This window comes from Mesoplodon mirus (genome assembly GCF_964341445.2).
Source record: "Mesoplodon mirus genome assembly, chromosome: 3".
Lineage (NCBI taxonomy): Eukaryota > Metazoa > Chordata > Mammalia > Artiodactyla > Ziphiidae > Mesoplodon > Mesoplodon mirus.
The window spans coordinates 106,236,905-106,251,812 of NC_138978.1; the positions used below are offsets into that span (position 1 = coordinate 106,236,905).

Consider the following 14,908-nt stretch of genomic DNA (forward strand, 5'->3'; position numbering starts at 1 on the left):
TTGTTAAACAGTGCTTAACCTGTGTAATGGTGGTGATAATTAGCGTGAGTGCTAGTGTTTTACAGTTTACAAAGCATATTCACGCATACTGTTTCAACCCAAATGAAGTAGGTATTATCCTTATTTTGTACTTGAAGAAACAAAGCAGTTAAATGATTTGTAAAGTTGCATACGGTTGCTAAGTGGTAGAGCTGGGGCTCTGTCATAGACTTGAGGCAGCTTTACAGTGGTAGAATGTTTAGTTTCACTGAATTTTTTTTTGTTGTTATCTTGTTCATTTTAGGAATTTGAGCAATAATAGGATAACCATCTTGGAGGCTGGTTGCTTCGATAATTTGTCAAGTTCCTTATTAGTGGTAAAGTTAAACAGGAACAGAATTAGCATGATTCCACCCAAGATCTTCAAGCTACCTCACCTCCAATTCTTGTGAGTAACTAAGTAGATGGATTATAAGAAGATTGTTTTTTCTAATAGTGTCTGTTTCTTTTTATTATTATTAGGGCAAATCAGCAAACCAATTTTCTGACTGTAAAACTATTTTTGTTAAAGGGAACTTAAAAGAAACAGGATTAAAGTTGTGGAAGGTCTCACATTCCAAGGTCTAGACTCCTTAAGATCTTTGAAAATGCAGCGGAATGGAATTAGCAAACTCAAGGATGGAGCTTTTTTTGGCTTGAATAACATGGAAGAATTGTAAGTACTATGAACTAGAATAGGAGATTGTTAGGAAGGGAGTCGGGGGCTGTTTAGTGCCGAACAGCTAGGATTGTAGCTTTAATTATAACAAAGTACTTTAGCTCTTCCTCCCTTTTCTTATGTGAAATAAATTAAGATTTAAGCTTTGTTATCTGACTGGTATTTTTGTCATCATTCTTCCAAACATTTCATCTGAAAAGTTTATTCCCTTAATGTTTGGCTGATGAAAATTATTAGGATTTATCCAGAACAGGTGTACTATATCTCTTGGTGAGTTGATTTTATAGATATGATATTTTAGACAGTCTTACAGGCTTCTTGCACTAAATCTTAAGAAACATGTACATATTTATGAATAGAATTTGTCTGCTCACTTGGGCTGAGCAAAGGTATATGCCTCTCTGTGCAAGACTTAATGAAGATTTTTGGAATCTTCTCATTGCATGCCTTGTTGGTTTTTTTTTTTTCTTAAAGATTTAATTTTGTTTATTTTAGGCTGCATTAGGTCTTTGTTGCTGCACGCGGGCTTTCTCTAATTGTGGCGAACGGGGGCTACTCTTCGTTGCAGTGTGCAGGCTTCTCATTGTGGTGGCTTCTCTTATTGTGGAGCATGGGCTCTAGGCATGTGGTCTTCAGTAGTTGTGGTGCGCGGGCTCAGCAGTTGTGGCTCACAGGCTCTAGAGCACAGGCTCAGTATTTGTGGTGCACGGGCGTAGTTGCTCTGCGGCATGTGGGATCTTCCTGGACCAGGGCTCGAACCTGTGTCCCCTGCATTGGCAGGCGGATTCTTAACCAATGTGCCACCAGGGAAGTCCTGCATGCCTTGTTTTGAAACATATTTCCTCCTTTCTTTCTCTAATTCTGCAGAGAACTGGAGCATAATAACCTTACAGAAGTGAACAAGGGGTGGTTGTATGGCTTGCGAATGTTACAACAGCTCTATGTGAGCCAGAATGCTGTTGAAAGAATCAGCCCTGATGCATGGGAGTTCTGCCAAAGACTGTCTGAACTGTAAGTGTGAGATGGCATTTCAGTGGAAGCTGTGAGACTAGAGCAGATTGAATAAGTCATTCCCGTGGCCAGTAATGAGATCTAATATCCCTCTTTGTTAGAAGTTTGAAAGCCCTAAATTTATCATGTAAATAGAATAAGAATATGAAAGTTGAACTAGAAGAGAGTGAATTTTTTACCTTTCATGTTTCCTGTTTTTAGTGATTTGTCCTATAACCAGTTGACCCGCCTGGATGAATCTGCCTTTGTGGGTCTGAGCTTACTGGAGAGATTGAACTTAGGGGACAACAGAGTCACTCACATTGCTGATGGTGTATTTAGGTTTCTTTCTAATCTTCAGACACTGTAAGTATATCTGTCCTTTTTGGGGATTTTTTTTTATACTAATTTTTTTAAAGCACTAAGGCAAAACAACTAATCAGTGTACATATTATGTATGTTAATATTTTGCAGTTCTTCTCTCCTATGCCTTGGGGCAAGACAGTCTTGCTTATCTCTATCCCTATATGTAAATTTTATGTATCTCTAGCCATTGCAGTTTGTACTTTAATTCTGAGTTAACTAAACAGCAAAGCATCTCTTATTGTGCCAGTTACTGTGGAACAAAACACAGTTGCTAGTGTCAGGAATGCACAGTTTCTTACTCCTCTGACCTTGAACTACTAGTAGTGTACCGGATCTACCACTTCTCATTCAAAAGGATGCAGGACATATAGTGGGAACAGCTCTGGCAGGAGACCTCTTCACTTTTAGCAGTTTGCTGCATGACTTTGGACAGAAAAAACTAACATTTATTAATGATCTGATATGTGCCAGGTGCATTCAGAATACTGGGATATTATTGCTCTTTTCCATATTGAGAGACTGAGGTTCAGAGAGATTAAATGATTTGTTTAAAGTCATATACCTTGTAAATGTTTGGGCCAGGATTAGAACCCAGGTCTTTTCCCAGGTCTTTTTTATACTAAAGCTCATGTACTTTTCTTAAAAAAAGAAATTTATGTATTTATTTATTTATTATTTATGTATTTTTGGCTGTGTTGGGTCTTTGTTGCTGCGTGCGGGCTTTCTCTAGTTGCGGCGAGCGGGGGCTACTCTTTGTTGCGGTGCACGGGCTCCTCATTGTGGTGACTTCTCTTGTTGCGGAGCATGGGCTCTAGGCATGTGGGCTTCCATAGTTGCGGCATGTGGGCTCAGTAGTTGCAGTGCGTGGGCTCTAGAGCGTAGGCTCAGTAGTTGTGGTGCACGGGCTTAGTTGCTCCACAGCATGTGGGATCTTCCCGGACCAGGGCTCGAACCCGTGTCCCCTGCATTGGCAGGCGGATGCTTAACCACTGCGCCAGCAGGGAAGTCCCTCATGTGCTTTTCATTTTACTGTCAGAAGAACAAAATCACTTAGCCTTTCCTGTTTTTTTTTTTTAATGTCCAGTGAAGGATGGATATAGGATTAGATGGTTGCAAAAGGCAGTTTCAACTCTAAACTTCTGTTGTTCTGTAAGTTGAATGTTTTACCCTGATCATGGAATATAATTGAATGAAGAGGTATTTTAATGAAATATAGTAATCTCAAACATAGAGCAGAATAAGAGAAAAAGAATAATTAGTAGAATTTGTAGATTCTAAAGGTTCCTGAATAGGGGACTTTTTGGTCATCAGGTTTAGTTGATAAATGGTCTCAGAAAAGAGGCAGGTTCCCAACTTCGGGACCTAACCATAAGTGACAAAGTAAGCATGATAATTTTGTGAAGGTGTCTATGCGTGCACAAGTGTGTGTTTGATGTCTTTTTTCTTTTTTTTTAACTTAATGAAGTAGTCCTCCTTTAGATTTGGCCTTGAAAAAGTAAAAGTGATTTCCTTTTTTTTTTTTAATTTTTCTCTTTTCTACGTTATCAAAGGTTAAATTAGATCAGTGCAAACTCAGGAATTTATATTAGATGCAGCTGTAGTCTTTTGGCAGTGCATGGGATGGCAGACAGGTTCTTTTAGTACACCACTGATTATTACTTTTAGTATTAAAGTTTAGGAAAGTAATTGCAGGCGTAAATGATTATCTAATGCTACAAAGATAGTTAAGGCAGAATTAGGAACAGATCTGAGATATTCCGGCTTTAGACCAATGCTCTTGCCAGAGTAGATATACTTCTTACTCCCTTTGGTGAGTGAGTTCTATTTATGCTGTTCTGTGGAGGAGAGGGAAAAGTCCTACAGAGTTGAGACATCAGTTGTTTCAGTGTTTATTCTTTAGTAAAATAAAATGATCTTTCTTAGCTTTCACTTCAGGTAAAGACATAGCTAAATGGGAAGAGTGATCACCTGTCTCCTTACTGTTATTCACATAACTTTACATACGCCTTTTTTTTTTTTTTTTTTTTTGTGGTACATGGGCCTCTCACTGTCGTGGCCTCTCCTGTTGCGGAGCACAGGCTCTGGATGCGCAGGCCCAGCAGCCATGGCTCATGGGCCCAGCTGCTCTGCGGCACGTGGGATCTTCCCAGACGGGCACACGAACCCGTGTCCCCTGCATCGGCAGGCGGACTCTCAACCACTGTGCCACCAGGGAAGCCCTACATATGTCTTATAAAGCAAAAAACTTTGTGCTTTATTATGAGCTGACTTAAGGAAGCAAAAGCGATTAAATATCTTTAACTGGTATTTCTTCCATCATGACATGGTGTGGTGCAATTGCATTTTGTCTGAGAATGGAACAGTGGATTTTAAAAGATCCATACTTTTCCTTTTAAAGAAAACAGAGTGATCATTCTAGCACATGGGTATATCATTCTTACTTCCCAGGGGGCATGTTTAATTGCTGTTGAGCTGTGAAGCTCTGTATTGACATTACTTTTTATCAGCCATTTTAGATTTAAGGGCTCAGGAGAAGGCTTGGATCACCCCAAAATCCCATTAGTCTGAAATAAGATTTGTAAGCCGTACCCCCTGCATCTTGAAATCCTCCTGCTCTTTGTAGGGCCCTGACTATAATTTTTAATATGCTAACACAATTATGGGCTATTAGCTAGTAAGATTAATACTCTTAGCAGGTTGCTTAATTTATTTATCAAGGTCGGCTTAATTCTTAGCTTTCGAGAATTAGTTCTTACATGCTCATGTCAGGTATTCTTTAAAAAGAAGAGTTGAGTGTTTATCATAAATAACTTAACCTTTACTGTAAGGATCAAAATTAAAATTAGCATTGCTATGTCAGGATGATGCCTGATGGTGTAATGGTCATGTTGACTAACATAACCTGTCTATCCCTGACATTTTCGTAGAAACTTAAGAAACAATGAAATTTCGTGGGCCATAGAAGATGCTAGTGAAGCCTTTGCTGGACTCACAAGTCTCACTAAATTGTATGTACTTATGATATTTATGTATGTCTATGAAGGTATATTTTAAAGAACCAATTGTAAATGTGATTGGATTGTGTCTATTTGCTGTGGCTAGAAAGTCAGCCTTCTGATTCACCCACTAAAGGAAGAAGCTTTGTTGTTTATTAAGGTTTTTGTTTTTTGGTTTGTTTTTCATTTTGTTTCTTTGTGGTGGGGCACTTTCTGAAAGAACATTCCTAGTGTCACTTAAAGAGAAGGTATTTATGGAACTAGAATTTTGATTTAAGTAAAAGAAATGCACTGAAACCAGAATTGAACCATGATCTGTTTAATCATGTGAGATTTATGGGTAATTTAACAAGAGAGGATTCTCTCAAGTAAGATTTTAGGTCTTCTCCCATAAGAATGTCTCCCAGGCTTCACACTTGTCTGACTGAGTTTCTTTGACTGGATGATCTTTTGCTGAGAAGCGAGAAACTGGGAATGTAATCCAGTTTATTATATGAAAACTACAGGTGTATCTGTGGTCAGGATGGTTGTTTATAGATACCTCACTGAGCGCTGACATCTTAATAGACACATTTATTCTGTGCTTCACACTGGTTAATAATGAAGGTTCACAACTTTCTTAAAAATGCATGTTGAGCTTATTTTCACTTGTTATAGGTAAATGTTTATTTTAATGAATTTAATTTTGTTTAGTGGAGAGCTTTATTAGAAAGGTCTGTTTGTATTTCAGAATCTTACAAGGAAATCAGATTAAGTCAATTACAAAGAAAGCATTCATTGGTCTTGAATCCCTTGAGCATCTGTAAGTATTTTTCAGCCATTTTGCTCAGTATATAAATAATCTTTGCTCTTAGCAGAGGTTTTCATGACCATTTAAAGTGTTTATATAACTTAATTGTAGAAATGGTGACTGGTAATGTTTCATTTCTCTTCATTTCAGAGATTTGAACAACAATGCTATAATGTCTATCCAAGAAAATGCTTTTTCCCAGACTCGCTTGAAAGAACTGTACGTAACTTAAGTCTTTTTTGTCACTAATTAGATCATTATCCACGCTTGTGCTTAAAGTGTGATGAATGTGACCCAGATGTTTCCCAAAGCACACAATTCAGGCAGGAAAAAAGAAAGTGTTAACATTCAGTTATTTTAGTGGCTGGATGTAATTTAAAAATAACTCAACATTGAAAACTCCAGAGTGTGTGGCTCCAAGACCTTCTGTTTTTTTCCTGTATTGCTGATGCATATAGTTAAAGAGACCTTAGCAACGCTGCTTATGCTTTATGTTTACCCTACTGTTCCTTTTTTATTCCCCTCTTCCTTTTTGGACTATTGGAGACATGTGTTCTCTTGGGGTGAGTTACAATTAAGGTATTATGTAATTTTTGGAGGTGATCTAGCACTTTCAGTATAATGGTCACAGAGGATGTCTCTAATCTGCTCAAACTACTGAAATGTTCCAAAACTGTTGAATAGTTATGATAGAAAAATACATATCATTTTAACATTTTTCATTCATGATTTTAAAAAAATTGTTCTTATTTCCCAGGGGGGATTTCCCAGGGGTGGGGTGGTTAGTTGGGCGTTGCTCTTAATTTTAAACTCTGGTGATTCAGATATTGAGGCACTGGTAAGAATCAGCGGGCTATATCAACTTATCTTGCCTTGCCTGAAGGCTATTCAAAGGGAGGTCTGTGGCCAGAGCTGATTCATGACGAGAGAAGGATAGAAATTCAGAACAAGCTTTTTAGAAACTTATAGAACAGTTTGACCTTACTGTGACACTTCTGTTGAATTTTATAAAAGCATTGATCTATAACAGATTGGTAATTTAAAAAACTGGTCCTTCTCCACATATAGTTTGAGATGCACTGGAAGTATGTGAGTTCAAATTGCCTAGGTTTAGATTCTTGCCCCGTTCTTTACAACTGTGTGTTTAGCCTAGGACTCAGTTTCCCTTCTCAATATGGGAAGAGCACCACCCTCAGGCTTATGTGAAGATAAAATGAGATAATTTGTTTATGGAAGAAATGTTTATTGTCATCTGCTATGTAAGGTACTGTTCTAAATGCTAAAAACTCAGTAGTGAACAAGACAAAGTCTCTGTCCTCATAGCATATTACAATAAATTCTATTAGGAAGATAAATAGTAAACCAGTAGGTATATAATATCTCATCAGATAATAAATGTTCTGAAGAAAAAGCTGGGTCAAAGGTGTACAGCGTGACAAGGATTGCTATTTTGAAGTAGTGAGGGAAGGCTCTTCTGAAGATAACAGCCTTTGAGCCAGGCCCTTAGTGAGATGAAATGGCAAACCATTTTATACTGGGCGAAGGGCATTCCAGGCACAGGGAAGAGCAAGTGAAAAGGCCCTGAGGAAGGAGCTTGCTTTTTGTGCTTGAAGAACAGCAGAGACACTGGTGCGGCTGGAAGACAAGAGCAAGGGGAAGAATGGTAGGAGATGAGGTCGGAGACATAAGCAGGCCTGATCATGTAGGGCCTAATAGGCCATGAGGAGTTAGGACTTCTTTCCCCCTAAGTGCATTAGAAAGCTTTTGAGGGTTTTGAGATGATGCTCCACATAGAGCCTGGCATATAGTAAAAGGTGAATAACTAAGATAATAACAAAAGTTAAAATGTTATGGAGATCATCTTTTGTTATTTTCTGCCAGATTTTTTTTAAAAATAAATTTATTTATTTATTTTTGGCTGCATTGGGTCTTTATTGCTGCACACAGGCTTTTCTCTAGTTGCGTCCAGTGGTGGCTACTCTTTGTTGCGGTGCGCGGGCTTCTCAATGCAGTAGCTTCTCTTGTTGTGGAGCACGGGCTCTAGGCACGCGGGCTTCAGTAGTTGTGGCTTGTGGGCTCTAGAGTGCAGGCTCAGTAGTCATGGGTCATAGGCTAATTGCTCCACGGCATGTGGAATCTTCCCGGACCAGGGCTCGAACCTGTGTCCCCTGCATTGGCAGGTGGATTCTTAACCACTGCACCACCAGGGAAGTCGTCTGCCAGATTTTTAAAGTGGCTTGCTTATTTATTTATTTATTTTGTCTCTTGAGATATTTTGAGTTATTTCTCCTAAGGCTTACTTTAACTTGAAAAGGCACAACTTACTGCATATCAGTATTACCTTTTTTTGGTTGTGATAATCTGAGGGCCAGCAAGAAAGTTTTAACTCCTGTTAAGAGAAATCAGTTTAAAATATAATCTTTATAGTAGGTGAAAGCAAATATCATAGTTTCATTCTTCAGAGAATCATTTGGTGATTTTTTGAGTTGGTTTGAACAAGCTGCTAATGCAGGAACTCTAATGCAGCTTACTTCCTGAGAAGTTTTAGTTGCTCTTGGTTACTTTAAATTTAAGTCATATTTATAATACGGAATTTCACATTAACATTTATTAAAGTATCTCTTAATACTTTTTGGTATCCTTCACAGTGCTTTGCATAAATATTGGGGGGAGGTGGGAGAGTCAAATATGAATTAAAAATTTTTTTCCATTAAAATTATGTAATCATGGTAGAAAATTAGATAGTTAAACCAAGAGGGAGAGAAAGACCCCAAATCCCCAGTACTCAAAAGACAACCACTGTTGATATTTGGTATATATCTATCCATATACTTGGGGAGAGAATGCAGGATATACTCCATTAGGTACAGCAGAGTTCATTAGCATGTGAAGGGTGGAAAGATGCAAAAGAAACAGAAGTGAAGGGAACTAATGTGAATCTTGTGGTATCTGTGGCCAGACACTATGCTAAATGCTTTATTTAAAAAATTGTTTGAGGTAGGTGTTCTTAATCCCATTTTCCAGGAATAGAAACTGAGATTTTGGAGGCATTCAGTATCTTGCCTAAGGTAAGTAGTGGAATTAGGATGTAAGTCCATGTCTCATGAGGTAACTATATTATACCTAAGAAAGCATAAGTTAGACCATATCATTCCTCTATTCTTAACCTTCCGGTGTCTTCCCAGCACACATAGGAAAAAAACAACTCAGGTTCTTCCTTAGTTTATAAAGCACTTGCATGGCCTGGTCCTTCTTGCCCATCTCTCTGACCTCATTCCCGTCACTGTCCCCTCACTCTCTATGCTCTGGCTTCAGTGGCCTCCTTGCTTTTCACACTAAGCGCACTAAGTATCTGCATCAAGGTCTTTGTGCATAGTTTCCTCTGTCTGTGACACTCTTACCTCAGATCTTCATGTGATTTGCTCTCTCGATTCTTTCAGGTCTTTGCCCAAATGCCATCTCTTCAAAGAATCTTTCCCTGACTGCTTTATCTAAACTGGTAGCTGCTCTCTCTATGTCTCTGCCCAGCTTTGTTTTTCTTGACAGGACTTAACTTTCTGACACTATACTTTGCATTTGTTTGTTTATTGTTTGGTTCTAAATACATAAGCTTTGTGAGAGCTGTAGTGCGACAGCCTAGAACAGTGCCTGGCATATAGTAGACTCAAATATTTCTCAGTGGATGAATGCATATAACATAAGCATTCTGAAATGCAAGAGGTAACTTTTGGCCTGCTTAATTAAAATTGCCCTTGATAAAGTATGCCTTTTGGGGTACCCTTAAAGACTGTTTGAAACATCTTTGGAATCAGATCTTAGGTATTTTTGTACCAAACTTTAAAATTACTTGAGGATTTTGGTGATGAATGCAAAGCAGGTTATAATGTTGTCAGAATCACTTGCTTTCCCTACTTCCAAGTGGATGAGACATTTAAGGGTCATTAAAATAAAACACTGACTTTTCACGTATATTTTATAGGCCTATTATAACCACAAACCATTTTTCAGTGGTTCTTAGTTTAGATTGCAGTACACATTGCCACAGGGCTGAAATGTTTTTAGTCTTGATGAAATAATTTGAAAATAATTATATCCTCTCCACAACAAAGATGTCTCTATGTCCCAATATATATAGTACTCTCTTTCCCAAATTTCTCTGGGAAAAATTTTAAACGTCAAAAGTTTAAAGGACAGTACAATGAACATCCATATGCCATTTACCTGGATTCATCAGTTGTTAACTCTTTGCTAAATTTGTTACCTGTTGCTCTTCCTCCCTCCTTCCTTCTTTCCCTTTCTCTCTCCTGTCTCTCTCCCTCTTTCCACACACACTCATATACATATATACATACACTTATTATTTTGCTTAACCAGTCGAAAGTAAGCTACAGCCATCATGACACTTCACTCCTAAAATATCTCAGCATGTATTTCCTATGCAGGGTTATTTTCTTATATAACCACAGCACAATTATCACACCTAATGCAATTAACATTGATAAAATAATATTATCTAATATGCAGTCCATGCTCAGATTTCCCTAATGTCCAAAAATGTTCTTTGTGTATATATATTTTCTTAATGAAGGATCACGCTTTACATTTGGTTGTAATGACTCTTTAGTCTCCTTTAATCTAAAATAAATCCTTTATCCTTATTCTCCCCACCCCTTTTATTAGTGTCTTTCATGACACTGTCATATTTGAGGAAACAAGGCTGACAGTCTAAATTTGTTTTTTCGTGGTTAGATCCAGGTTAAACATTTTTTTGGCAAGAAAAATGCTTAGGTGTGTAGTAAGCTTTTTTTTTTTCTCTTAATTTATTTATTTTTGGCTGTGTTGGGTCTTTGTTGCTGCACATGGGCTTTCTCTAGTTGCAGGGAGCGGGGCCTACTCTTCGTTGCAGTGCGCTGGCTTCTCGTTGCAGTGGCTTCTCTTGGTGTGGAGCACAGGCTCTAGGTGCGTGGGCTTCAGTAGTTGTGGCACATGGGCTTAGTTGCTCTGTGGCATGTGGGATCTTCCCGGACCAGGGCTCGAACCGTGTTCCCTGCATTGGCTGGCAGATTCTTAACCACTGCACCACCAGGGATGTCCCGTGTAGTAAGCTTTTAATGCTGGAGAAACTTGGAATGAAAAGTAAAGGGCACTCCTTTTCCTTTTGTTTCTGCAGAATTCTGAACACAAGCAGTTTGCTCTGTGACTGTCATTTGAAGTGGTTGCTTCAGTGGCTGGTTGATAATAACTTTCAACATGCTGTGAATGTAAGCTGTGCACACCCTGAATGGCTAGCAGGGCAAAGCATCCTGAATGTGGATCTGAAAGAGTTTGTCTGTGGTTTGTATTTTTGTTTTAATATTTTGTATATTACGCACTTACTATCTTAACAACGGAATTAAAAAAATTTTAAGTAGAATGCTTTCCCACTAGCATGTCTATTTCCGTTTCTTTAGATTCTTCTCTAATATTTTTATATTGTAATTGTAGCTTAAATTTTGTGTTCTTCGACTTAATATATCATAAGCAGTTTTTTTCCTCTGTGTGTTCTTAAATGATCATTTAAAATACTGTCCGTGTAATAGCATCTTTATGAATGTAGGCCTTTCCCTTTTAGGGAGATTATTAACCTTAGAATAAATATCTAGTAGTAAGTTACTGAATCAAAAAGTGTGAGGTTTTTTTCATGACTTCATTCAAAAGCATGATTTTATATTTAGTAGATCTTGAAAAGTGCTACCAGGTGTTTTCAAACAGGTAGCACTAGTTTATGTTGTCACCAGCAATGTATGATTGTACCAGTTTCATTTGGTTTCTACTTTTTTTTTTTTTTTTTTTTGCGGTACGTGGGCCTCTCACTGTTGTGGCCTCTCCCGTTGTGGAGCACAGGCTCTGGACGCGCAGGCTCAGTGGCCATGGCTCACGGGCCCAGCCGCTCCGTGGCATGTGGGATCTTCCCGGACCGGGGCACGAACCCGTGTCCCCTACATCGGCAGGCAGACTCTCAAACACTGCGCCACCAGGGAAGCCCGGTTTCTATTTTTGATGCATTTTCCTAAGACAGAAGCAGCAGGGTTTGGGAGTTTTTTGGAGGGGAAGGGGGACAGAGACAAGTTGTCATAGACAAGTTGTCTTGATTCTAGCACTTAATTATAATTTCAAGTATACATCTATATTGTTTTTTCTCAATTTGTAAATTTTTCTTTTACATTTACATTTCCTTTAAAGTAACTAATTCTTAGCTTTACACAGTGGAACTTTTAGATTAGTGTATCTGTGTTGTATATCACTAGTAACTCTGATCATTTAGATACGTGTATATTGCCAGATGTATTTCCACAGTCTACTTAAAGATGCTTAGGACATTTGGAGGTTCAGGCACATAAAATACTTAAGTTGTTTTTGCAAATTTTAAGGAAGAAAACAAAGAATCTAGTAATGATTAAATTCTGTTTACATTGCCATGAACGCCCTTCTGACTTTACTTAGTTTTAAACATAAGCATACACCATACAATTTATCTTCTTTTTTTAGTTACCACTTTTATGGCACAGTGAAATGTTACCCAGTGAAGACATTGGTTAAGAATTCATATACCTGCTTCTCTGAATCAGTCCAATAATATATTATTATTTATGAATCTATAGTTTATTAGCCAGTCCTAAGCCAGTCTTCACTTGGACATTTGACGTGTTTGGAATTTTTCACTATTTTAGGTGAAAGTTATGCACAAAGTACTTTCCAATAGTATGTTTTATTAATAGGAATACCTATTTTTATATATGTTATATATATACACAAACACACACATACACATACACACAAGGGGTAATAGAATTAGAGCTTGTTTTAAAATTCTAATTTAGGTTTCTCCTTTTCTCAGTAACTGGTAATACTTAAGAAGTACATTCAAAGCATAAGTGACAGTAAGGGGTGGTAGAAAGAGTGCTAAGCCCTGAAGTCTGAAAACCTGGGTTCCAGTCCAGGCTTAGCTGCGGACTTACATATCTTAGAGCAAGTCATTTGACCCTTCTGGGCATCATTTTCCTCATCTTAAAACAAGGGAATTGGATTCTACCTCTATAGTCCCTTTCAACCTTAACATGACATTTTGTAAACATAACATGCAATTTTACATTATTTGTTTTAAAATTGAATCTATAGAAGCAAAAATATTATAACTGACTTGGCTCCTGCCCCATTTTTTTCTCCTTAGATGATTTTCTCAAACCGCAGATAAGAACCCATCCTGAAACCACAGTTGCTCTAAGAAGCATGAACGTGACTCTGACATGTACTGCAGTGAGCAGCAGTGATTCACCCATGTCTACTTTGTGGCGCAAAGACAGTGAAATCTTGTATGATGCTGATATTGAGAATTTTGTTCGTTATCAGCAACAAGCTGAAGAAGCTCTGGAATATACTAGTGTCTTACATCTTTTCAATGTAAATTTCACAGATGAAGGAAAATATCAGTGTATTATTACTAATCACTTTGGTTCTAACTATTCTCATAAAGCCAAACTGACTGTGAATGGTAAGAAATTATGCTCCCTGATAGTTTTGTGGTTAGAAGGATTTTTCATGTTTAATTTTTGAATCTTTGACCAAGAAAATTAGGATAAACCTGACATTGTGGGGGGAGTCCTTACTGTTTTTGTCTTTAGGGTTATGACAGTGTACAGACTGGATTGCTAATTTACCCACTTACTGTCCCTAATCAGTCTTTGACTGAGGGGTAAAGGTGAATTCTGTGGCTCTAGGAGATGGGCTACTTTCACTTTTATTTATGCTTTTGAAAAAAAAATTTTTTTAATTCTCCATTTTCTTTCCAGAACCATAATTCTGTTCTAAAAACTATGAAATTTATTCCTGACATTGTTCACAGGCTGTCCAATAACTGGGAGTATTGAGAACATTTCTGGGTCCAGTGATGATTATCATTGTCTAAATGTAGTCACACAAAACCATTTTTGAAAATAATGCTCTTTTTCATTGAGGTTGTGAAAGAAGAAAACAGCTTGATTGATCTATCGCCTGTTAGGCTGAATAACTACAACACTTCAGGCTTTGTGCAACCAAAAGATGTACATATGTCTTGCTCCTGGGTTGTTTTATGAGATGTTTGAAGGCATACATTTTTTTTATCATGCAGTTTCCTTGACAGCTTTGTAGATGTTTGTTTGGGAAGCACCATTTAGTCTCTTAAGTAAGGGAGTCATAGTAAATATTAAGTTCTAAAATATATGTTCAAAAAGGTTTGTGGCTTCTGCTTTTTCTGTCCCTATCAAGGAGATCAGGTAGATTTGCCACGCATTCTAGAAGAGTTAGTCATCACTGTACTCCATGCTCTGAGGTTCTGGGAGAAAAGATGGCCTCTGAAGTAGTATTTATTGTCAATGCAGGGAGCATGTCTTCTGAAAGAAATGGAGCATTACAACAGTTGGTATTTTGCCTAATAGAGTCTCCCTTGTATGTATGTATGAGTGTATGTGTGTGTGTGTGTATATATATATATATATATATATATATATATATATATATATATATATATATTCCCCCCCACCACCCACTTTCTCTTGGTGATCTTTTTTGGAACAGAGATGCCATCTTTTCTGAAAACTCCAATGGATCTAACTATTCGCACTGGTGCCATGGCCAGATTAGAATGTGCTGCAGAGGGGCACCCTGCACCTCAGATTTCCTGGCAGAAAGATGGTGGTACTGACTTTCCTGCAGCTCGAGAGAGACGCATGCATGTCATGCCTGAGGATGATGTCTTCTTCATTGCAAATGTGAAAATAGAAGACATGGGGATCTATAGCTGCATGGCACAGAACATAGCAGGCGGTCTCTCTGCAAATGCTTCATTAATCGTGTTAGGTATGTTTATTGCTCCTTGGGTCCCTGCTTTTATGGGAGTCTTTTTATTATGGATTGACTCTTGGTCTTAATGGCAAGAAGAATCTATGTTTGAGATTTTAGTTGGGATTCTTATATCTTTGTTTCCTTGTTCTGCCCATTTATGCAGGGTTATGTCAGCCTAGGATATTAGTGGATCAGTAAACTGAAATC

At 37.9% G+C, this 14,908-nt stretch overlaps 1 protein-coding gene across 4 annotated transcripts in view; it reads left to right on the forward strand.

Annotated features, from left to right (window-relative positions):
• LRIG2 (leucine rich repeats and immunoglobulin like domains 2) overlaps window positions 1-14,908 on the forward strand; it is a 62,635-nt gene that overhangs the window by 33,559 nt on the left and 14,168 nt on the right. For all 4 annotated transcript variants that reach the window (XM_082613699.1, XM_082613700.1, XM_082613701.1 and 1 more), the window contains 10 exons: window positions 284-427; window positions 551-694; window positions 1,565-1,708; window positions 1,910-2,053; window positions 4,981-5,061; window positions 5,780-5,851; window positions 5,990-6,058; window positions 11,010-11,173; window positions 13,050-13,370; window positions 14,435-14,716. In XM_082613699.1, coding sequence (XP_082469825.1) covers window positions 284-427; window positions 551-694; window positions 1,565-1,708; window positions 1,910-2,053; window positions 4,981-5,061; window positions 5,780-5,851; window positions 5,990-6,058; window positions 11,010-11,173; window positions 13,050-13,370; window positions 14,435-14,716 — 1,565 coding nt within the window. The remainder of the gene's footprint in view (window positions 1-283; window positions 428-550; window positions 695-1,564; window positions 1,709-1,909; window positions 2,054-4,980; window positions 5,062-5,779; window positions 5,852-5,989; window positions 6,059-11,009; window positions 11,174-13,049; window positions 13,371-14,434; window positions 14,717-14,908) is intronic.